Genomic DNA, 22123 nt, shown 5'->3' on the forward strand with positions numbered 1-22123 from the left:
GCACAAAGAATTGACATGCTGCCGAAAATACAACGCAGCGTTTCCACGCGGTATTTTCCGCAGCATGGGCACTGCGGATTTTGTTTTCCATAGGTTTACATGGTGCTGTAAACCAGATGGAAAACTGCTGGGAATCCGCAGCGGCCAATCCGCTGCAGATCCGCAGCCAAATCCACACCGTGTGCACATAGCCTAAGAACACTCAGGTTGATTTTGATCTTTCTGAGTTTCCATCTGCATTGTTTTAGGATATTTCCCATGAGCTTTGATAAAAATGTACTAATAGCGTCATGTGTGGATTGTATGCATTTTTAGTGCATTTCCACTGCAGAAATGCACCTAAAACATGCATTTGTTACATCCACATTTTCCTCCTCTTATTGAAATCTATGGGGAAAATCGCAAATAAAATACATATTTAGGCTGCCGTCACACTATCAGTATTTGGTCAGTATTTTACATCAGTATGTGTAAGCCAAAACCAGGAGTTTGAGATAAATGCAGAAGTGGTGCATATGTTTCTATTATACTTTTCCTCTATTTGTTCCACTCCTCCTCCTTGGCTTAGGCCTGTCCCACACATCCAGATAATTCCGGTACCGGAAAAATCGGTACCGGAGTTATCCGTGTCCGCGTGTCCGTCTGCTCACGTGGCACATCAGTGTGGCACATGTGCGGTAGCCGTGTGCCGCCCGTGTGCCGACTGGGTACCACACGGACCGTGCAGGAGACAGCACTAGAGATAAGCGCTGTCCCCTGCATCTGGTGCTGAAGCCGCCATTCATTTCTTCTCTCCAGCAGCGTTCGCTGGAGAGAAGATATGAAAAATCATTTTTTTTTTGTGTTTAAAATAAAGATCCCTGTCACCACCCCCCTGATGGGATCTTTATTCTAAACACCAAAAAAAAAAAAAAAAAGATTTTTCATATCTTCTCTCCAGCGAACGCTGCTGGAGAGAAGAAATGAATGGCGGCTTCAGCACCACGCTGGGGGGACAGCGCTTATTGTAGCGCTGTCTCCTGCATGGCACACGGACAGCATCCGTGTGCGGTACATGTTTTACACGGACCCATTGACTTTAATGGGTCCGTGTGATCCGTGCACTCCCACGAACACTGACATATCTCCGTGTTTTTCTAACGGACACACGGTCCATGAAAACACGCTGACATGTGCAGAGACACATTGATTTTAATGTGTCTACGTGAGTCAGTGTCTCCGGTATGTGAGAAAACTGACACCTCACGTACCGGAATCACTGACGTGTAAAACCGGCCTCTCAAATACTGATGTAAAATACTGACCAAATACTGATAATGTGATGGCAGCCTTACCTGCAGAAAAAAATAACATTTTGAAGATTTAAAAAAAATGCACCACAGGTTAATTTATAAAATCAGCACAGCAAGCATGGAACTTTGCTGGAACTGTAATCGACTTCTATTTTTGTGCAGCATCAAAACGCACCAAATACTCAATGTGCCAATTTAACCTAATTCTGAAACAACACAGTATAGTGTACCAGAAATGAAATGATTTCACATTTAAGAACCCTGCGGTGACTAAGAAGAAAGAAAAAAGTTTAAGCCAATAACCAGTGGTGGACTTGAGGATTTTTTTTTAACCATAACACCACAATTGGAATTTTTCCTGTTTTTCAATATATTATATGATAAAATCAATGGTGTCATTCAAAACTAAAACTCATCCCACAAAAAACAAAGCCATCATATGATATGATGACAGAAAAATAAGTTCTGGATGGAGAGGTAAAAAATAAAAGTATAAAAGTAAAAAAATTAAAATTGTCTGCAGTGGAAATGGTTTAGTAGTTGGAGTTGCATTGCATTTAATGGGAAGTGGAACAGATAGAGCATGCTCAAAGTCAACATTCGAAAAGAAACTCATCTGAAATGCTCTCTTCAATAAGGCTACGTTCACATTAGCGCCTCTGTGCGCAGCGTATCATCTGCATGCGCAAATGCATGAAATGCATTTGCGTTGATTATGAGCATGCGTTTGATTGTTCCAGTAGGGCGTGTCCTAAATACGCAAGCGTATCGAGCGCATGCGTATGCGTATGCATGTCCTTGTGTACCAATGCGTTCTCATAGACAGTAATGTGTTGCTTTGACGCACTCATCGACATGCGTATGTCTGCGCTTAATTGACGCCTCAAAAAATACAACATGGTGTGTTCGCCGCACACCGTGAAATGATGCATGCGTACACATCCGGATGCGAACGCATGCTAACGCATGTCCCTGCATACACAATGTTAAATATGTGTACGCAAGACGCATGCGGATCATTACGCAGGTATACGTGAACCCGGCCTAACTTTGCTAAGTGTGCTGCCCATGTGTTATCCAATTATTAACATGGGCATTACAGTATACATAAGTAAAATCCACTCATCTGATCCAGGACATACAAGTATATAGGAATATTTAGTTCTTGAGTTCCTCAGTCTACTTTTATGATGCTGAACGTTAATAAGACATGCAAAAAGGTTTCTTGCAACCATTTAACAAAAATAAATAAGAGCAGAGCAGTCAAATCTTTAATTTTGTGATTGCAGCACTGCTGAATATATTAATAATATTTATGCTATGTGACTAAGGTGCATCAGGTAAATTAGTGTTAGTATGTATTCTCTAATTCTTCAAGAAAGGCTTTATTAGGAAAAAAACAGTATTTACCTTTAGTTGTAGTGATAATCTGTGGGAAATTACCGTTTGACATTCAAATGTCTAATATGATGTTTTGATGCAGGAAAAAATTAATGTCTACTACTCTCCCCCTAGCTGTTTACGAGTTAACTGGCCAGCACAGGAGGCAGTAAACACTCAGCATTATCTCTGCAATCAGTCCCCCATCTCCTTCAGTTACATCCTGCTCTGAAATGTGTGTGCTGAGCTGGAGGTCACTCAAGGACCAGTGTTATGATGACAGCATTTACACTGTGTAGAGAATGCTGATTAACTGCTGCCACCGGTGATAGCCACTTGAAGAGAAGCAAGCAGCAGCAGGGAGAATATAAATTCCTTTTCTCCTTGCAGCCAAGCATTTATTTAGATAACCAAATATGTTTGGAATAGTATTTTCCTGCAGTTTATCATGGGATACCGGAGTATGGAACAAGAACAGTAATTAAGTCCACACCATACAAAGCAAATGCCAATTCAGATGTCTAATGGCTTCCCTATAATGCTATTGTGTGGTACCGCTGGGTTGCCATGGAAGAAGTGTTCCTGCAAAAGGCCCCAATTGCTACCATGTTGGTAATGCTATGAATCCTATCATTTTACAAAAGTAAAAATAAAAACTGCTGCTTTTCACATTTAAAAAATGAATATATAATAAACATATTTGGTATTGCAAGTTAGCAAAAAGTCTGATCTATGAAACTGGGAAATAATTAAATCCAAAAAGGTAAACAATATAAAGCAACAAAATTTGAAAAGCCAGAATTGATTATTTTTAGCCAATGTACCTTCCCCAAAAATGCAATAAAAAATAGTATGTATCCCAAAATGGTAGCCTAAAATGTCAGCTCGCTATGAGGAAAAAACCTCTTACATTCAGTGAGGAAAATAAGTATTTGATACATGCCGATTTTGCAATTTTTCCCACCTTTTCTAAGGTACAAAAAATTGAGAGGTCTGTAATTTTTAGCTTTGATACGCTTTAACTGTGAGAGACAGAATCTAAAAATAAAAACCAGAAAATCAAATTGTATGATTTGTAAATAATTAAATAGCATTTTATTGCATTAAATAAGTATTTGATCAGCTACCAAACAACAAAAATTCGGTCTCTCACAGACCTGTTAGTTTTTCTTTAAGAAGCCTTTCTACTCTGCACTCATTACCTGTATTAATTGCACTTACTTTAACTTGTTACCTATATAAAAGACACTTGTCCACACACTAAATCATTCACACTCTATCCTTTTCATCATGGCCAAGACCAAAGAGCTGTCTAAGGACACCATGGACAAACTTGTAGACCTGCACAAGGCTGGAATGGGCTATAGGATAATAGTCATAAAGCATGGTGAGAAGGCAACAACTGTTGGCACAATTATTAGAAAATGGAAGAAATACAAGATGACTGTCAGTTGTCCTTAGTCTGGGGCTCCATGCAAGATCTCGTCTCGCGGGGTAAGGATGATTCTGAAAAAGGTCAGAAATCAGCCCAGAACTACACAAGAGGACCTGGTCAATAACCTGAAGATAGCTGGGACCACAGTCTAAAACATTACCATTAGTAATACACTATGCCGTCATGGATTAAAATCATGAAGAGCATGCAAGGTCCCCCTGCTCATGCCATCACATGTCCAGGCCCATTTGAAGTTTGCCAATGACCATCTGGTATGATCCAGAGGAAGAATAAGAGAAGGTGATTTGGTCAGATGAGGTCAAAATAGAACTTTTTTGTATCAACTACACTCGCTGTGTTTGGAGGAAGAAAAAGGATAAGTACAGCCCCAAGAACACAGTCCCATCCATGAAGCACGGTGGGGAAAACATCATACTTTGGATGTGCTTTCTGCAAAGAGGACAGGACATCTGCACCATATTGAAGGGAGGATGGATGGGGTCATGTATCGCAACATATTGGTCAACAACCGTCTTCCATCAGTAAGAGAATTTCTAGATGGGTTGTGGCTGGGTCTTCCAGCATGGCAATTACCTGAAACACACAGCCAGGGTCAACTAACTGGGGGCTCGGCAAGAAGCATTTTAAGGTGTTAGAGTGGCTTAGTCAGTCTCCAGACCTGAATCCAATAGAAAATCTTTGAAGGAAGCCGAAACTCAATATTGCCCAGCGACAGCCCAGAAACCTGGAAGATCTGTAGAAGATCTGTATGGAGGAGTGGGCCAAAATCCCTGCTGCAATGTGTACAAAATTGGTCAAGAACTACGGGAAATGTATAAATAAAATAATAAATAATAAAAATATTAAGTTCTGTTTTTCTATTTTATCAAAAACATATTGTATGCTATAAAATGCAAATAAAAAAATGTAAAAATCATACAATATGATATCTTGATATGATTTTTTTAAGATTCTGTCTCTCACAGTTGAAGTGCACCTACGATAAAAAGACCTCTCCTTTCTTTGTAGGTGGGAAAACTTACAAAATTGGCAGTGTATCAAATACTTATTTTCCCCACTGTAGATCTATCGATATGAATAATGAAGATGTTACAGGTCTTGCAAAAGGTGTCACAAAACAATTTTTTTAAATAAAATGTTTGAATTTTTTACATCTCTTAAATATAAAAAAAAAGATTGCAAGCTGAGTATTGCAACAATCATATTGACTGAAGAGAAATGTTGAGAGGTGATTTTTTCAATGAACACCATAAAAACAAAACCCAAAATCTATGGTGGAACTAAATTTTTTACTACATCATCACACTAGAATTTTCTTTATTTACAGTTAATATTCAAATTAATAACTTATCCCTCTAAAAAATCCATCACATGGCTATGTTGATGGAAAAATAAAAATAAAAAGTATAGCTTTTGTAGAGAACACGCAAAAACTGAAAATCTACTGTGCTCATGGTCATGAAGACATTAAATGGTATCTTCTAATTTTTAACAGAACCAGAAGTAGTGAAGAACTTGATGACTGGGATCATCACCACCACTTCTATATCTCTGAGCTGGGAGAAACCAGATGGAAATGCAAGTTCTTATGAAATTCAGATTCTGGGAGAACCAACTTTCAATAAAACCATGACTTCAACTTCTGATACAATTGAAGGCCTGACCCCGGGGAATTATTACACATTGCTGGTCACTGCTGTTGTTGGGGAAAATTATGTGACTGGAAACAGTTCAGAAATATCGGTGTATACAAGTAAGTATTCCTTACATTCAGATTTTCAATATAGATTTTATATATTTTTAGGTGTTTTTTGTCTAAGCGTATACAAAAATCAGTCCATTGTTGATCCAGAAAAGTAGGACAAGTGTCATTTAAGTGTTATGCGATTGCAATGCGATTTTACTCAACTAATATCTATATGACATGTATATGCAATTTGTATGCAATGTGTTTTCAACATCATCTTTTACTTTAATCTGTAAATCATTTAAAGCTAGTTTTCTAACTAATAAAGCAATGTTATATACAGATATAGATACAGTATATTGTGATAATTATATTGTGAGAGCTAGATAGCCGTCAGATATGTAATAAGCTCTGAGGAGCATATCTGACAACTTTTTAGGAATAAATGTAAAAAAGTGGCATGGGGCGCCCCCTATTTTTAATAACCAGTTAAGAGAAAGCATATAGCTGTGAGCTGGTCTTATTAGTCTGTGATGGGGCTAATATCCATGGAGTTTAGCAGTCTTTTAATGTCAACTCTCAGCTGTCTACTCAGCCTCTACTGGTAAAGGAGGGAGCCTAAAAAAATAATGTGGGGTCCCCCATATCTTTAATAACCAGTTCCATACACTAGATCATTGTAGGATCTCCATATTGATTACAGAAGACCCTGTGGAATAACATCATCATTGCCAATGCACCAGGGCAATCGGGCAGAGTTGAGGCTAAGCGCCAGAATTGGAGCAGCTAATGGATGGCTGAGGGGGCTGGTCTTATTAGGCTGGGAAAGGGACAATATCCATGGTCCTTCCCAGTCTATTAATATCAACTCACAGCTGTCTGCTTAGGCTTTGCTGGTTATTAAAAATAGGTTGGACCCTATGTCATTTTTTTTAGAATCCCCCTTTTTAATAACCAGTAATGGTAGGATATAAAGTTGCTCACCTCTCTTTTTCCCTCTCCTTCCAATCTCCTAAAGAATCAATGCCAAAAAAAGCCACACACTATAGTTTGATATTTAAGTCAGACTCACAGAAAATGAATGGAGTTGTGTCTGTGCATATGCCTTTCTATTCTATTCCAACTCGATTCTGCAGATCCCAGTTCTTAAGATTTCAGAGTCTCCTTCTTAGGATCGTGGTCAGCTGATAAAAGTCAATCCAAAACTATTTTAATTTCCAGAAAATTAGTCATTTAGGCTAAGTTCACATTAGTATATCTGTGCACAGCATATCATCTGCATGTGCAAACGCATGCCAAAGTGCATTCAAACGCATGGTTACGCCGTGTTTTTATCCGCCTCAGCTTATGCATGGTGCCAAAAAAAGGTTGCATTTGCATGCGTTTTTGCCTGCGTTTGCGCTGATTATGTGCATGCGTTTGATATTTCCAGGGGGGCATGTCTCGATTGGCGTGTCCTGGACATGCGCAGTTCGAAATACGCAAGTGCATCGAACGCATGCGTACGCGTGTTCTTGCGTACCAATGTGTTCCCATAGACAGTAATGCGTTGTTTATATGCACTCATCCGCATGCGTATGTCTGCGCTAAATTGACGCCTCAAAAAATACATCATGTTGCGTTCACCGCACACCGCGAAACGACGCATGCGTACGCATGTTCCTGTGTGCACAATGTTAAATATATGTACGAAAGACGAATGCAGGTATATGCTGCGCACACATATGCAAATGTGAACCCAGCCTTAAACATTTCAGAAAGACACAAAACTAAGTTGCGATCTGTATGTACGTTTTAAACTTAGAATTATTGGGTCATAGAAAACTAAGATACATTCTGAACAGACATCTTTTTTATGAAGGTAAGTGATACACATTATTCTTACTTTTTCTGTTTCATAATAGAACCCGAAGTAGTAAAGAACCTGATGACTGGGATCATCACCACCACTTCTATATCCCTGAGCTGGGAGAAGCCAGATGGAAATGCAAGTTCTTATGAAATCCAGATTCTAGGAGATCCAACTTTCAATAAAACTGTGACTTCAACTTCTGAAACAATTGAAGGCCTGACTCCGGGGAATTATTACACATTGCTGGTCACTGCTGTTGTTGGGGAGAATAATGTGACAGGAAGCAGTCTAGTAATATCTGTATATACAAGTGGGTATTTCTATGACACTATGAAATGTTGGATTATGTGAAGCTGCAACACAGTCTTACTAGGCTAATTTCTTTATTTGACATTATTTATATTTTTTCTGTTTCATACTAGAACCTGAAGTAGTGAGGAACCTCATGTTGGGGATCATCACCACCACTTCTATATCTCTGAGCTGGGTGAAGCCAGATGGAATTGCAAGTTCTTATGAAATCCAAATTCTGGGAGAACCGACTTTCAATAAAACCATGTCCGCAACTTCAGATACAATTGAAGGCCTGACACCGGGGAATTATTACACATTGCTGGTCACTGCTGTTGTTGGGGAGAATAATGTGACGGGGAACAGTACAGAAATATCTGTGTATACAAGTGAGTATTTCTATGAAACTAGACATTTTTAGTTGACATCTTTCAGTATTTACCTCATAATGAAATTTTGAACCATGAGAAGCTGCAATATATTCTCATCATGGGAATTTCTGTATAAATTCTACTGTTGGTTAGTATTTATATATTTTCTGTTGTATGCCAGAACCTGAAGTAGTGAAGAACCTGATGACTGGGATCATCACCACCACTTCTATATCTCTGAGCTGGGCAAAGCCAGATGGAAATGCAAGTTCTTATGAAATCCAAATTCTGGGAGAACCGACATTTAATAAAACTGTGACTTCAACTTCTGATACAATTGAAGGCCTAACACCCGGGAATTATTACACATTGCTGGTCACTGCTGTTGTTGGGGAGAATAATGTGATGGGGAACAGTTCAGAAATATCTGTGTATACAAGTGGGTATTACTTATATTCAGATTTCAAAATGTTATATATTGAATGTACAGAAAATTCCTACTCTAGATTGATACATGCCCATATAGAAGTGAATCAGAGGTTTATTGATTGTTCATCAAAAGTTTGCTGCTTAGGTTTCTTTTACTTATAGGAATTGTAGCATATTTCTTTTGTTTTTTTGAAGCAGCCACTTTTGCAAATGTAACTCCTTTCCCACCTTGGACATATAGTTACGTCTAAGATGGCCTCCCCATATGCTGCAGGCTCTGGCGATGAGCTCGCAACTTTTCCTGCACATGTCAGCTGATTTTATCAGCTGACATGTGCCCCTAACAGCAGCGGGTGCAATCGCGATTCACCATGGCTTTTAACATGTTAAATGCCTCTGTCATTCTCTGACAGTGGCATTTAACATAATTGTGCCGTAAGCGCGTCACTAGTCCCTCCCATCCGCGCCTGGGTCACCGATGGATTGGCATGACAACCTGAGGTTTGCAGCAGACCCCTGTGGTTGTCATTGCTGGATTGCTATGAGCACCGCTCAGCATTTCTGCTGAAGTCCTGCTCTGTGTAGCCTAAGCAATCGGATGAACGCAGCTTCTAAACTCCCATGGAGACTATTGAAGCCAGTGTAAAGTAAAAAAAAATAAAACTTAAAAAACATAAAAGTTCAAATCACCCCCCATTAGCTCCATTTAAAATAAAACAATAAAATACAGATATTTGGTGTCACTGTGCTCAGGATCACCCAATCTATCAATATATAAAAATAATTAATCCAATCGTTAAATGGCGTAACAGGAGAAAAAGTCAAAACACTAGAATTAGTTTTTTTCGCATGCCGCAACATTGCATTAAAATGCAAGAACGGGCGGTCAAAAGATCGTATCTATACCATAATATCAGTAAAAAAGTCAGCTCGGCAAGCAAAAAATAAGCCCTCACCCAACCCGAGATCACGAAAAATGGAGACGCTATGGGTCTCGAAAAATGGCGACTTTTTTTTTTCAACTTTGGATTTCTTCTTGCCAATTAAATTTTAAAAAAACCCTATACGCTTGTTATCTACAAAAGTATAATGACCTGGAGAATCATAATGACAGGTCAGTTTAAGCATCCAGTGAACATGGTTAAAAAAAAACAAAACAAAAAACAATTATGGAGTTGCACTTTTTTTTGCAATGTTACCGCACTTTGAATTTTTTTCCTGTTTTCCGCTACATTAGATGGCAAAACCAATGGTGTTGTTCAAAATTACAACTCATCCTGCAAATAACAAACCCTTACACGGCCATATTGATGGAAAAATAAAAAAGTTATGGCTCTGGTAAGGAGGAGAGCAAATAACGGAAACTCCAAAACGGAAAAACCCAAGGTGGTGAAGGGGTTAAAGAAAGAAAAACCATTACAATTGTAGAAACATTGTAATTATATTCCTAAAACAAACTGATGATTGATTGTAAAATCTAAAATCTCAGAACTTCCTAACATACTATACAACAGAGGGGGTTCTAAAATAAAAGAAATAATTGGACCTTTTCATTTAGTAATAAATTGAAAGTGGAAAATCAGCTGATGAGAAGTGAATACCATGGGGAGAGGCACAAAAGCTGCATTTCCTGCTGTAATTGTGGCAAAAATGAAAAAGGGGAAAATTCATGAAAACTGTCTCTGGTGGTCATAACAGCCAATCGGTGCAGCTGTTATTGTTCAACAGCAGAAGACAAATTGTAAGCTGTGCAGTAGTGATGAGCGAACGTTCTCGGATAGGGTGTTATGTGAACATGCTCAGGTGCTAACCAAGTGTCTTCAGCGAAAAATATGTTTGAGTTCCTGCGGCTGCATGTCTCACGGCTGTTAGACAGCGGCAACACATGTAGGTAATGTCTAACAGGCAGGCAATTTTTGCATTTGTTGCGACTGTCTAACAGCCACGAGACATGCAGTCGCTGGGACTCTAACAAATTTTTTCAAGCATGTTGAAGACACTCGGTTAGCACCTGAGCATGTTCATATAACGCCTTATCTGAGCACGTTCGCTCATCACTACTGTGCAGTGATTGGTTGCTATAGACAAAAGAGAGCTTCTCTTTCTAAATCTCCAATGTCTCTGTATGGAAAAAATAATGAATTACTTTTTGTGACTGTTGCACTTTATTTAGTTTACTTTTATATAACCTCGTGTACAGGTACCTGATACCATAATATAATGATATCTCACATGCTCTGACACTTCAACTCTCTGAATAACAAGTATTACCCAGTACTAGGGTTGAGCGAAACGGGTCGATCATTTTCAAAAGTCGCCGACTTTTGGCTAAGTCGGCGTCTCATGAAACCCGATCCGACCCCTGTGCTTGTCGGCCATGCGGTACGCGACTTTCGCGCCAAAGTCGCGTTTCAATGACGCGAAAAGCGCCATTTCTCAGCCAATGAAGGTGAACGCAGAGTGTGGGCAGCGTGATGACATAGATCCTGGTCCCCACCATCTTAGAGAAGGGCATTGCAGTGATTGGCTTGCTGTCTGCGGCGTCACAGGGGCTATAAAGGGGCGTTCCCGCCGACCGCCATCTTACTGCTGCTGATCTGAGCTTAGGGACAGGTTGCTGCCGCTTCGTCAGAAGCAGGGAGAGCGTTAGGCAGGGTCCACTAACCACCAAACCGCTTGTGCTGCAGCGATTTCCACTGTCCAACACCACCTTCGGTGTGCAGGAACAGTGGAAGCTATTTTTTTTTTTTTTTCCCCTCAGCGCTGTAGCTCATTGGGCTGCCCTAGAAGGCTCCGTGATAGCTGTATTGCTGTGTGTACGCCACTGTGGAAACCAACTGCTTTTTTCAAAGCACATATCCTCTTGTTCCTTCCTTTCTGCACAGCTATCTTTTTTGTTTGTCCACACTTTTTATTTAATTTGTGCATCAGTCCACTCCTATTGCTGCCTGCCATACCTGGCTTACATTACTGCAGGGAGATAGTAATTGTAGGACAGTTTTTTTTTTTTTTTGTTTTTTTTTTGTGGGAGATTAAGATTGGCATTTCTGCTACAGTGCCATCCCTGTGTGTGCCATCTCTCACTGAGTGGGCCATAGAAAGCCTATTTATTTTTTCCGTGATTTGTGTTCTAAAATCTACCTCAACACAGAAACACTACATCAATCAGTGGGAGAAAAATATTGGCCTCAGTCAGGGCTTGTGTGCCACTGCTGTGTGTGCGCTATCATTCAGTGGGCTATAGCAAGCCTATATTTTTTTTTTTTTTTTTTTTTTAATATTATTTGGTTTCAAAAGTCTCCCTGAAAAAAAAAAAAAACCTAAAAAAACAGTGGGAGAGTAATATTGCCCTTTCAGCTTGTGTGCCAGTCTTGACTCCTGGGTGTGCCACCTCTCTCCCTCTCATTCAGTGGGCCATAGAAAGCCTATTTATTTTTTTTTTTAAATATTATTGGGTTTCTAAAGTCTCCCTGAAAAAAACAAAAAATACATAAAAAAACAGTGGGAGAGTAATATTGCCCTTTCAGCTTGTGTGCCAGTCTTGACTCCTGGGTGTGCCACCTCTCTCCCTTTCATTCAGTGGGCCATAGAAAGCCTATTTTTTTTTTTTTAATATTATTTGGTTTCTAATTCTCCCTGAAAAAAAAAAAAAAACCTAAAAAAACAGTGGGAGAGTAATATTGCCCTTTCAGCTTGTGTGCCAGTCTTGACTCCTGGGTGTGCCACCTCTCTCCCTCTCATTCAGTGGGCCATAGAAAGCCTATTTATTTTTTTTTTTAAATATTATTGGGTTTCTAAAGTCTCCCTGAAAAAACAAAAAATACATAAAAAAACAGTGGGAGAGTAATATTGCCCTTTCAGCTTGTGTGCCAGTCTTGACTCCTGGGTGTGCCACCTCTCTCCCTTTCATTCAGTGGGCCATAGAAAGCCTATTTATTTTTTCCGTGATTTGTGTTCTAAATTCTACCTCAACACAAAAACACTACATCAATCAGTGGGAGAAAAATATTGGCCTCAGTAAGGGCTTGTGTGCCACTGCTGTGTGTGCTATCTCTCATTCAGTGGGCTATAGCAAGCCTATTTTTTTTTTTTTTTTTTTTTTTTTTAATATTATTTGGTTTCTAAAGTCTCCCTGAAAAAAAAAAAAAACCTAAAAAAACAGTGGGAGAGTAATATTGCCCTTTCAGCTTGTGTGCCAGTCTTGACTCCTGGGTGTGCCACCTCTCTCCCTCTCATTCAGTGGGCCATAGAAAGCCTATTTATTTTTTTTTTTAAATATTATTGGGTTTCTAAAGTCTCCCTGAAAAAAACAAAAAATACATAAAAAAACAGTGGGAGAGTAATATTGCCCTTTCAGCTTGTGTGCCAGTCTTGACTCCTGGGTGTGCCACCTCTCTCCCTCTCATTCAGTGGGCCATAGAAAGCCTATTTATTTTTTTTTTTAAATATTATTGGGTTTCTAAAGTCTCCCTGAAAAAAACAAAAAATACATAAAAAAACAGTGGGAGAGTAATATTGCCCTTTCAGCTTGTGTGCCAGTCTTGACTCCTGGGTGTGCCACCTCTCTCCCTTTCATTCAGTGGGCCATAGAAAGCCTATTTTTTTTTTTTTAATATTATTTGGTTTCTAATTCTCCCTGAAAAAAAAAAAAAAACCTAAAAAAACAGTGGGAGAGTAATATTGCCCTTTCAGCTTGTGTGCCAGTCTTGACTCCTGGGTGTGCCACCTCTCTCCCTCTCATTCAGTGGGCCATAGAAAGCCTATTTATTTTTTTTTTTAAATATTATTGGGTTTCTAAAGTCTCCCTGAAAAAACAAAAAATACATAAAAAAACAGTGGGAGAGTAATATTGCCCTTTCAGCTTGTGTGCCAGTCTTGACTCCTGGGTGTGCCACCTCTCTCCCTTTCATTCAGTGGGCCATAGAAAGCCTATTTATTTTTTCCGTGATTTGTGTTCTAAATTCTACCTCAACACAAAAACACTACATCAATCAGTGGGAGAAAAATATTGGCCTCAGTAAGGGCTTGTGTGCCACTGCTGTGTGTGCTATCTCTCATTCAGTGGGCTATAGCAAGCCTATTTTTTTTTTTTTTTTTTTTTTTTTTAATATTATTTGGTTTCTAATTCTCCCTGAAAAAAAAAAAAAAACCTAAAAAAACAGTGGGAGAGTAATATTGCCCTTTCAGCTTGTGTGCCAGTCTTGACTCCTGGGTGTGCCACCTCTCTCCCTCTCATTCAGTGGGCCATAGAAAGCCTATTTATTTTTTTTTTAAAATATTATTGGGTTTCTAAAGTCTCCCTGAAAAAACAAAAAATACATAAAAAAACAGTGGGAGAGTAATATTGCCCTTTCAGCTTGTGTGCCAGTCTTGACTCCTGGGTGTGCCACCTCTCTCCCTTTCATTCAGTGGGCCATAGAAAGCCTATTTTTTTTTTTTTTAATATTATTTGGTTTCTAATTCTCCCTGAAAAAAAAAAAAAAACCTAAAAAAACAGTGGGAGAGTAATATTGCCCTTTCAGCTTGTGTGCCAGTCTTGACTCCTGGGTGTGCCACCTCTCTCCCTTTCATTCAGTGGGCCATAGAAAGCCTTTTTTTTTTTTGGTTTTTTTAATATTATTTGGTTTCTAAAGTCTCCCTGAAAAAAACAAAAAAAACATAAAAAACAGTGGGAGAGTAATATTGCCCTTTCAGCTTGTGCGCCAGTCTTGACTCCTGGTTGTGCCACCTCTCTCTCTCTAATTGTGGGCCATAGAAAGCCTTTTTTTTTTTTTTTTTAATATTATTTGGTTTCTAAAGTCTCCCTGAGAAAAAAAAATAAATAAATTAGGTGGGAGATTAATATTGACATTAGTGCTTGAGTGACAGTCCTGCGTGTGTGTCATCTCTGTGATTTTGTGCCACAGAAAACAGAGTGTGTAACATTGTGCCTGATTTTCCTTGTGGTCTCACCAACCTGTTAAGGGATATTGAAATCATACTGAAGTTATAGCTCACCGTGTAAGTTGTTTGATAGCAACAAATAAAGTTACTTTGGTTAAGATTTTAAAACAATGAGGAAGTCTGGTGCAAGAGGTCGTCGTGGGCGTTCATTGTCAGCTGGTAATGATGGTAGTGGTAGTGGAGCATCAGGTGGTCGTGGGGATAAAAATATTCCACCTAAGTCTGGAGCTGTGGAGCCAGTTTCGTCGTCAGGCTACACAAGGCCTCGAACGCTCTCTTTTCTGGGAGTAGGAAAACCGCTTTTAAAGGCGGAGCAGCAACAGCAAGTTTTGGCTTACATTGCAGACTCAGCCTCTAGCTCTTTTGCCTCCTCTTCCGAAACTGGTAAATGTAAAAGCAGCGCGTCGCTTGTGGATGTTCACGGTCAGGGACAAGTCGCTTCCTTGTCCTCCTCAGCAAAAACTACAACAAGAGAGAAGGATGCAGCAGGCGACACAACGGGTCACTCCATGGAGCTCTTTACACATACCGTCCCTGGCTTAGAAAGTGAAACATTTAACAGGCCATGCCCATTACAAGTATATTCTGACATGGAGTGCACTGATGCACAGCCACAGCCAGAGTACTATGCTGCTCCTTTGACTCAGACCACCACATTGCCCTCTCAGGGTACAGATCCACAATCAGACCCTGATGAGACTATGTTGCCCCGCCACGAACGCTATACCACCGACCGACACAGTGACACAGACGAAGTTGCACACGAGCTCGAAGAGGAGGTAATAGATGACCCAGTTATTGACCCCGATTGGCAGCCATTGGGGGAACAGGGTGCAGGCGGCAGTAGTTCAGAAGCGGAGGTGGAGGAGGGGCCGCAGCAGGCATCAACATCGCAACAGGTTCCATCTGCCGGGCCCGTATCTGGACCAAAACGCGTGTCAAAGCCAAAACCTGTTGGAGCACAGCGTTGCCATCCGGTTAAAGCTCAGTCTGCAATCCCTGAAAAGGGATCAGAGTCTAGGAAGAGTGCAGTCTGGCATTTTTTTAAACAACATCCAACTGATCAGCGCAAAGTCATCTGTCAAAAATGTTCAACTAGCTTAAGCAGAGGTCAGAATCTGAAAAGTCTAAATACTAGTTGCATGCATAGACACTTAACCACCATGCATTCTCAAGCCTGGACTAACTACCAAACGTCCCTCAAGGTTGTAGCACCCTCGGCCAATGAAGCTAGTCAGCAACGCAACATCCCTTCCGTCACTGTAAGGCCACCATTTTCCGCACCACCGGCAGTATCTGTGCAGGTTTCTTTGCCAGCCAAAAGCAGTCAGGGTCAGGGAATCACCAGTTTTGTAGGAGGAAATATTGCATGTAGGGCACCGGCGGAAACAATACCGTCTCCAACCGTCTCTCAGTCTGCCATGTCCACCGGCACACCCGAAAGTTCCACGATCTACAGCTCTCCAGTCCAGCTCACCCTACATGAGACTCTGGTTAGAAAAAGGAAGTACTTATCCTCGCATCCGCGTACACAGGGTTTTAACGCCCACATAGCTAGACTAATCTCGTTAGAGATGATGCCCTACCGGTTAGTTGAAAGCGAAGCTTTCAAAGCCCTGATGGAGTACGCTGAACCACGATACGAGCTACCCAGTCGACACTTTTTTTCCAGAAAAGCCATCCCAGCCCTGCACCAGCATGTTAAACAGCGCATCGTCCATGCACTCAGGCAATCTGTGAGTACAAAGGTGCACCTGACTACAGATGCATGGACCAGTAGGCATGGCCAGGGACGTTATGTGTCCATCACGGCACACTGGGTGAATGTGGTGGATGCAGGGTCCACAGGCGACATCAATTTAGGGACAGTTGTGCCTAGCCCACGGTCTAGGAAACAGTTGGCTGTAGGCGTTCGCACCCCCTCCTCCTCCTCCTCGTCCTCCTGCAGAAGCTACAGCTCTTCCACAGAACGCAGTCGGCCAACCACTCCATCGGCAGATGACACTGTTGCACACCAGTTGTCCCATTATGGGCCAGCTACTGCCAAGCGTCAGCAGGCTGTATTGGCTATGAAGTGTTTGGGCGACAACAGACACACCGCGGAAGTTCTGTCCGAGTTCTTGCAACAAGAAACGCAGTCGTGGCTGGGCACAGTAGATCTTGAGGCAGGCAAGGTAGTGAGTGATAACGGAAGGAATTTCATGGCTGCCATCTCCCTTTCCCAACTGAAACACATTCCTTGCCTGGCTCACACCTTAAACCTGGTGGTGCAGTGCTTATTGAAAACTTATCCTGGGTTCTCCGACCTGCTCCTCAAAGTGCGTGCACTTTGCTCACATATCCGACGTTCGCCTGTACACGCCAGCCGTATGCAGACCTATCAGCGGTCTTTGAACCTTCCCCAGCATCGCCTAATCATAGACGTTGCAACAAGGTGGAACTCAACACTGCACATGCTTCAGAGACTGTGCGAACAGAGGCGTGCTGTTATTTATTTGTGGGAGGATACACGGGCAGGCAGTAGGATGGCAGACATGGAGTTGTCAGGTGTGCAGTGGTCGAAGATACAAGACATGTGTCAAGTCCTTCAGTGTTTTGAGGAATGCACACGGCTGGTTAGTGCAGACAACGCCGTAATAAGCATGAGCATCCCCCTAATGCGTCTGCTGATGCAAAGTTTGACGCACATAAAGGAGCAGGCGTCTGCACCAGAGGAAGAGGGAAGCCTTGATGACAGTCAGCCATTGTCTGGTCAGGGCAGTGTACAGGACGAGGTAGCGGGCGAAGAGGAGGTGGAGGACGAGGAGGATGATGGGGATGAGTATATTTTTAATGCGGAAACTTTCACGGGGGCACAGGAAATTGGTTGCGTGTCACGGCCGGGTTCTGGTTTTTTGAGGGACACAAGTGACGTAGATTTGCCTGCAACTGCCCCTCAACCAATCACAACCGGAGATTTGACAAGTGGAACTTTGGCCCACATGGCGGATTATGCCTTACGTATCCTACAAAGGGACACACGCATTACGAAAATGATGAACGATGACGATTACTGGTTGGCCTGCCTCCTTGATCCACGCTATAAAGGCAAATTGCAAAATGTTATGCCACATGAGAACTTGGAACTAATATTAGCAACCAAACAATCAACTCTTGTTGACCGTTTGCTTCAGGCATTCCCAGCACACAGCGCACGTGATCGTTCTCACACGAGCTCCAGGGGGCAGCAGACTAGGAGTGTTAGGGGTGCACACATCAGAAGTGGCGTTGGACAGAGGGGTTTTCTGACCAGGTTGTGGAGTGATTTTGCTATGACCGCAGACAGGACAGGTACTGCTGCATCAATTGAAAGTGACAGGAGACAACATTTGTCCAGTATGGTTACTAACTATTTTTCATCCCTTATCGATGTTCTCCCTCAACCGTCATTCCCATTTGATTACTGGGCCTCCAAATTAGACACCTGGCCAGAATTGGCAGAATATGCATTGCAGGAGCTTGCTTGCCCGGCAGCAAGTGTCCTATCAGAAAGAGTATTCAGTGCTGCAGGGTCAATATTAACCGAAAAAAGGACTCGTCTGGCTACCCAAAATGTTGACGATCTAACATTCATTAAAATGAACCACAACTGGATTTCAAAATCTTTTGCCCCACCTTGCCCGGCCGACACCTAGCTTTCCTATGAAAAGCTCTTGCCTGTGAATTACTTTTCTAATGTCTAATTTGCTGCTGCAGATTGTACAGCATACGACATGTTTACACCTCCCTAAATGGCCAAACTCCCCACACGGGGCCGTGGTATCGCGACTTGGCGCAAGCACCCGTGAGACTGCTGTTTGTCTGAAGAGGTGGGTGTGCTCGCTTTTGGTTGACGGCATTGCTACTGGGTCCCTCATAGTACAATGTAGTGTCTCTGGCGGTGGTGGTGCGCACCCAACGTCAGACACACCGTTGTAACATGAGTGGCCCTGGGGCGGTCCCGCCGGCCTCAAGAGAGTTCCCCCCTACCCCAGCTCAAACTGGGCTGTACTACGTGCAAAATTATGTCGCACAGCTCCACCAATCTTTAGTCTATTCGCTGACATCATTCAATGTCTGGCACTGACAATACAAATTTGTAGACATCTATGATGCAACTTAAAGTAGTCTGTGTCTGTGTCCTATATTGGCACCATTAAATAGTTACTGCCAAATTACTATGTCAGAAACACAGCAGATGAGCCCACCCCTGTACCTAAGTATGCCATCTTTTTTTTTGTTTTGGTTGTTTTGCGAGACATTAACATCTATTTATATTTTGGGAGTACTGGGACAGACACTCCTTGCACTACTCCTCCACTCAGCACCAAGCTGCCTGCCCGTGTATCCATGTAACCGCTGTAAAACTGCCATGAGCCTATTGTTTGTTATTTTAGGCCTTTGATAGCCTGTCTGCGGTCCCTACTCCTCCACTGACCACCAAGCTGCCTGCCCGTGTATCCATGTAACCGCTGTAAAACTGCCATGAGCCTATTGTTTGTTATTTTAGGCCTTTGAAGCCTTTCTGCGCTCCCTCCTTCCACTAGTCCTCCACTGACCAGACCACTGCTGCCCGTGTACCCCTGGAACCAATTTTAAAGTGCCTACAGCCAGCCCATTTTATTGTGTTAGGCCTTCGAAGCCTGTCTGCGGTCCCTCCTTCCACTAGGCCTCCACTGACCAGACCACTGCTGCCCGTGTACCCCTGGAACCAATTTTAAAGTGCCTACAGCCAGCCCATTTTATTGTGTTAGGCCTTCGAAGCCTGTCTGCGGTCCCTCCTTCCACTAGGCCTCCACTGACCAGACCACTGCTGCCCGTGTACCCCTGGAACCAATTTTAAAGTGCCTACAGCCAGCCCATTTTATTGTGTTAGGCCTTCGAAGCCTGTCTGCGGTCCCTCCTTCCACTAGGCCTCCACTGACCAGACCACTGCTGCCCGTGTACCCCTGGAACCAATTTTAAAGTGCCTACAGCCAGCCCATTTTATTGTGTTAGGCCTTCGAAGCCTGTCTGCGGTCCCTCCTTCCACTAGGCCTCCACTGACCAGACCACTGCTGCCCGTGTACCCCTGGAACCAATTTTAAAGTGCCTACAGCCAGCCCATTTTATTGTGTTAGGCCTTCGAAGCCTGTCTGCGGTCCATACTTCCACTAGGCCTCCACTGACCAGACCACTGCTGCCCGTGTACCCCTGGAACCAATTTTAAAGTGCCTACAGCCAGCCCATTTTATTGTGTTAGGCCTTCGAAGCCTGTCTGCGGTCCCTCCTTCCACTAGGCCTCCACTGACCAGACCACTGCTGCCCGTGTACCCCTGGAACCAATTTTAAAGTGCCTACAGCCAGCCCATTTTATTGTGTTAGGCCTTCGAAGCCTGTCTGCGGTCCCTCCTTCCACTAGGCCTCCACTGACCAGACCACTGCTGCCCGTGTACCCCTGGAACCAATTTTAAAGTGCCTACAGCCAGCCCATTTTATTGTGTTAGGCCTTCGAAGCCTGTCTGCGGTCCATACTTCCACTAGGCCTCCACTGACCAGACCACTGCTGCCCGTGTACCCCTGGAACCAATTTTAAAGTGCCTACAGCCAGCCCATTTTATTGTGTTAGGCCTTCGAAGCCTGTCTGCGGTCCATACTTCCACTAGGCCTCCACTGACCAGACCACTGCTGCCCGTGTACCCCTGGAACCAATTTTAAAGTGCCTACAGCCAGCCCATTTTATTGTGTTAGGCCTTCGAAGCCTGTCTGCGGTCCATACTTCCACTAGGCCTCCACTGACCAGACCACTGCTGCCCGTGTACCCCTGGAACCAATTTTAAAGTGCCTACAGCCAGCCCATTTTATTGTGTTAGGCCTTCGAAGCCTGTCTGCGGTCCATACTTCCACTAGTCCTCCACTGACCAGACCACTGCTGCCCGTGTACCCCTGGAACCAATTTTAAAGTGCCTACAGCCAGCCCATTTTATTGTGTTAGGCCTTCGAAGCCTGTCTGCGGTCCATACTTTAAATACTCCTCCACTCACCACCAAGCTGCCTGCCCGTGTATCCATGTAACCGCTGTAAAACTGCCATGAGCCTATTGTTTGTTATGTTAGGCCTTTGATAGCCTGTCTGCGGTCCTTACTTTAAATACTCCTCCACTCACCACCTAGCTGCCTGTGTATCCATGTAACCGATGTAAAACTGCCATGACTGCCTACTGTTTGTTATTTTAGGCCTTTGATAGCCTGTCTGCGGCCCCTACTTGCAATACTCCTCCACTGACCACAATGCTGCCTGGAGTGCCTGCCTGTGTATCCATGTAACCGATGTAAAACTGCCATGACTGCCTACTGTTTGTTATTTTAGGCCTTTGATAGCCTGTCTGCGGCCCCTACTTGCAATACTCCTCCACTGAGCACAATGCTGCCTGGAGTGCCTGCCTGTGTATCCATGTAACCGATGTAAAACTGCCATGACTGCCTACTGTTTGTTATTTTAGGCCTTTGATAGCCTGTCTGCAGCCCCTACTTGCAATACTCCTCCACTGACCACACCAATGCTGCCCGTGTACCCCTGGAACCTATTTAAAAGTTCATAGAGCCTAGTTATATATTTTATTTACTATTAATAAGGCCATGATGGACTACGCTGTACCACGCTACAAGCTAACCAGTCGACACTTCTTTTGCGAGAAAAGCCATCCCAACCCTCCACCAGCATGTAGAAGACCGCATTGTCCATGCACTCTGGCAATCTGTGAGTACAAAGGTGCACCTGACAACAGACGCATGGACCTGTAGGCATGGCCACGGAAGATTACGTGTCCATTACGGCGCAATGGGTTAATGTGGTGGATGCATGGTCCACAGGGGACAGCCTACTAAGTCTGTCTGCAGTCCCTAATTCAAATTGTCCTCCACTGTCTAAATCGGAACTTCCACCTTCTGGCTTTCGGCCTATAGTATCAGAAATTAAACTGCATTTGGCCTTCAACTTTGGTTAGGGCCTACTAACGGCTTCTGCCCCTCCCTGGTGTTGTCCTCAACTAAATAAAGCTGAGCTTCAACCTTCCGGCTCTCATTAAGTGGTTTTAAAAAAAAAAAAATTGGTGGTTAGGGCCTACTAACGGCTTCTGCCCCTCCCTGGTGTTGTCCTCAACTAAATAAAGCTGAGCTTCAACCTTCCGGCTCTCATTATGTGGTTTAAAAAAAAAAAATGGTGGTTAGGGCCTACTAACGGCTTCTGCCCCTCCCTGGTGTTGTCCTCAACTAAATAAAGCTGAGCTTCAACCTTCCGGCTCTCATTAAGTGGTTTTAAAAAAAAAATGGTGGTTAGGGCCTACTAACGGCTTCTGCCCCTCCCTGGTGTTGTCCTCAACTAAATAAAGCTGAGCTTCAACCTTCCGGCTCTCATTATGTGGTT

The 22123-nt window shown here is 42.8% G+C and overlaps 1 protein-coding gene across 1 annotated transcript in view; it reads left to right on the top strand.

Annotated features, from left to right (window-relative positions):
* The window catches only part of LOC143803971 (receptor-type tyrosine-protein phosphatase beta-like), a 92230-nt gene that overhangs the window by 46213 nt on the left and 23894 nt on the right, over positions 1–22123 (top strand). The window contains exons 20-23 of the mRNA XM_077281721.1: positions 5624–5881; positions 7720–7977; positions 8090–8347; positions 8511–8768. Coding sequence (XP_077137836.1) covers positions 5624–5881; positions 7720–7977; positions 8090–8347; positions 8511–8768 — 1032 coding nt within the window. The remainder of the gene's footprint in view (positions 1–5623; positions 5882–7719; positions 7978–8089; positions 8348–8510; positions 8769–22123) is intronic.

Source organism: Ranitomeya variabilis, chromosome 2 (genome assembly GCF_051348905.1).
Source record: "Ranitomeya variabilis isolate aRanVar5 chromosome 2, aRanVar5.hap1, whole genome shotgun sequence".
NCBI classification, from domain to species: Eukaryota; Metazoa; Chordata; class Amphibia; order Anura; family Dendrobatidae; genus Ranitomeya; species Ranitomeya variabilis.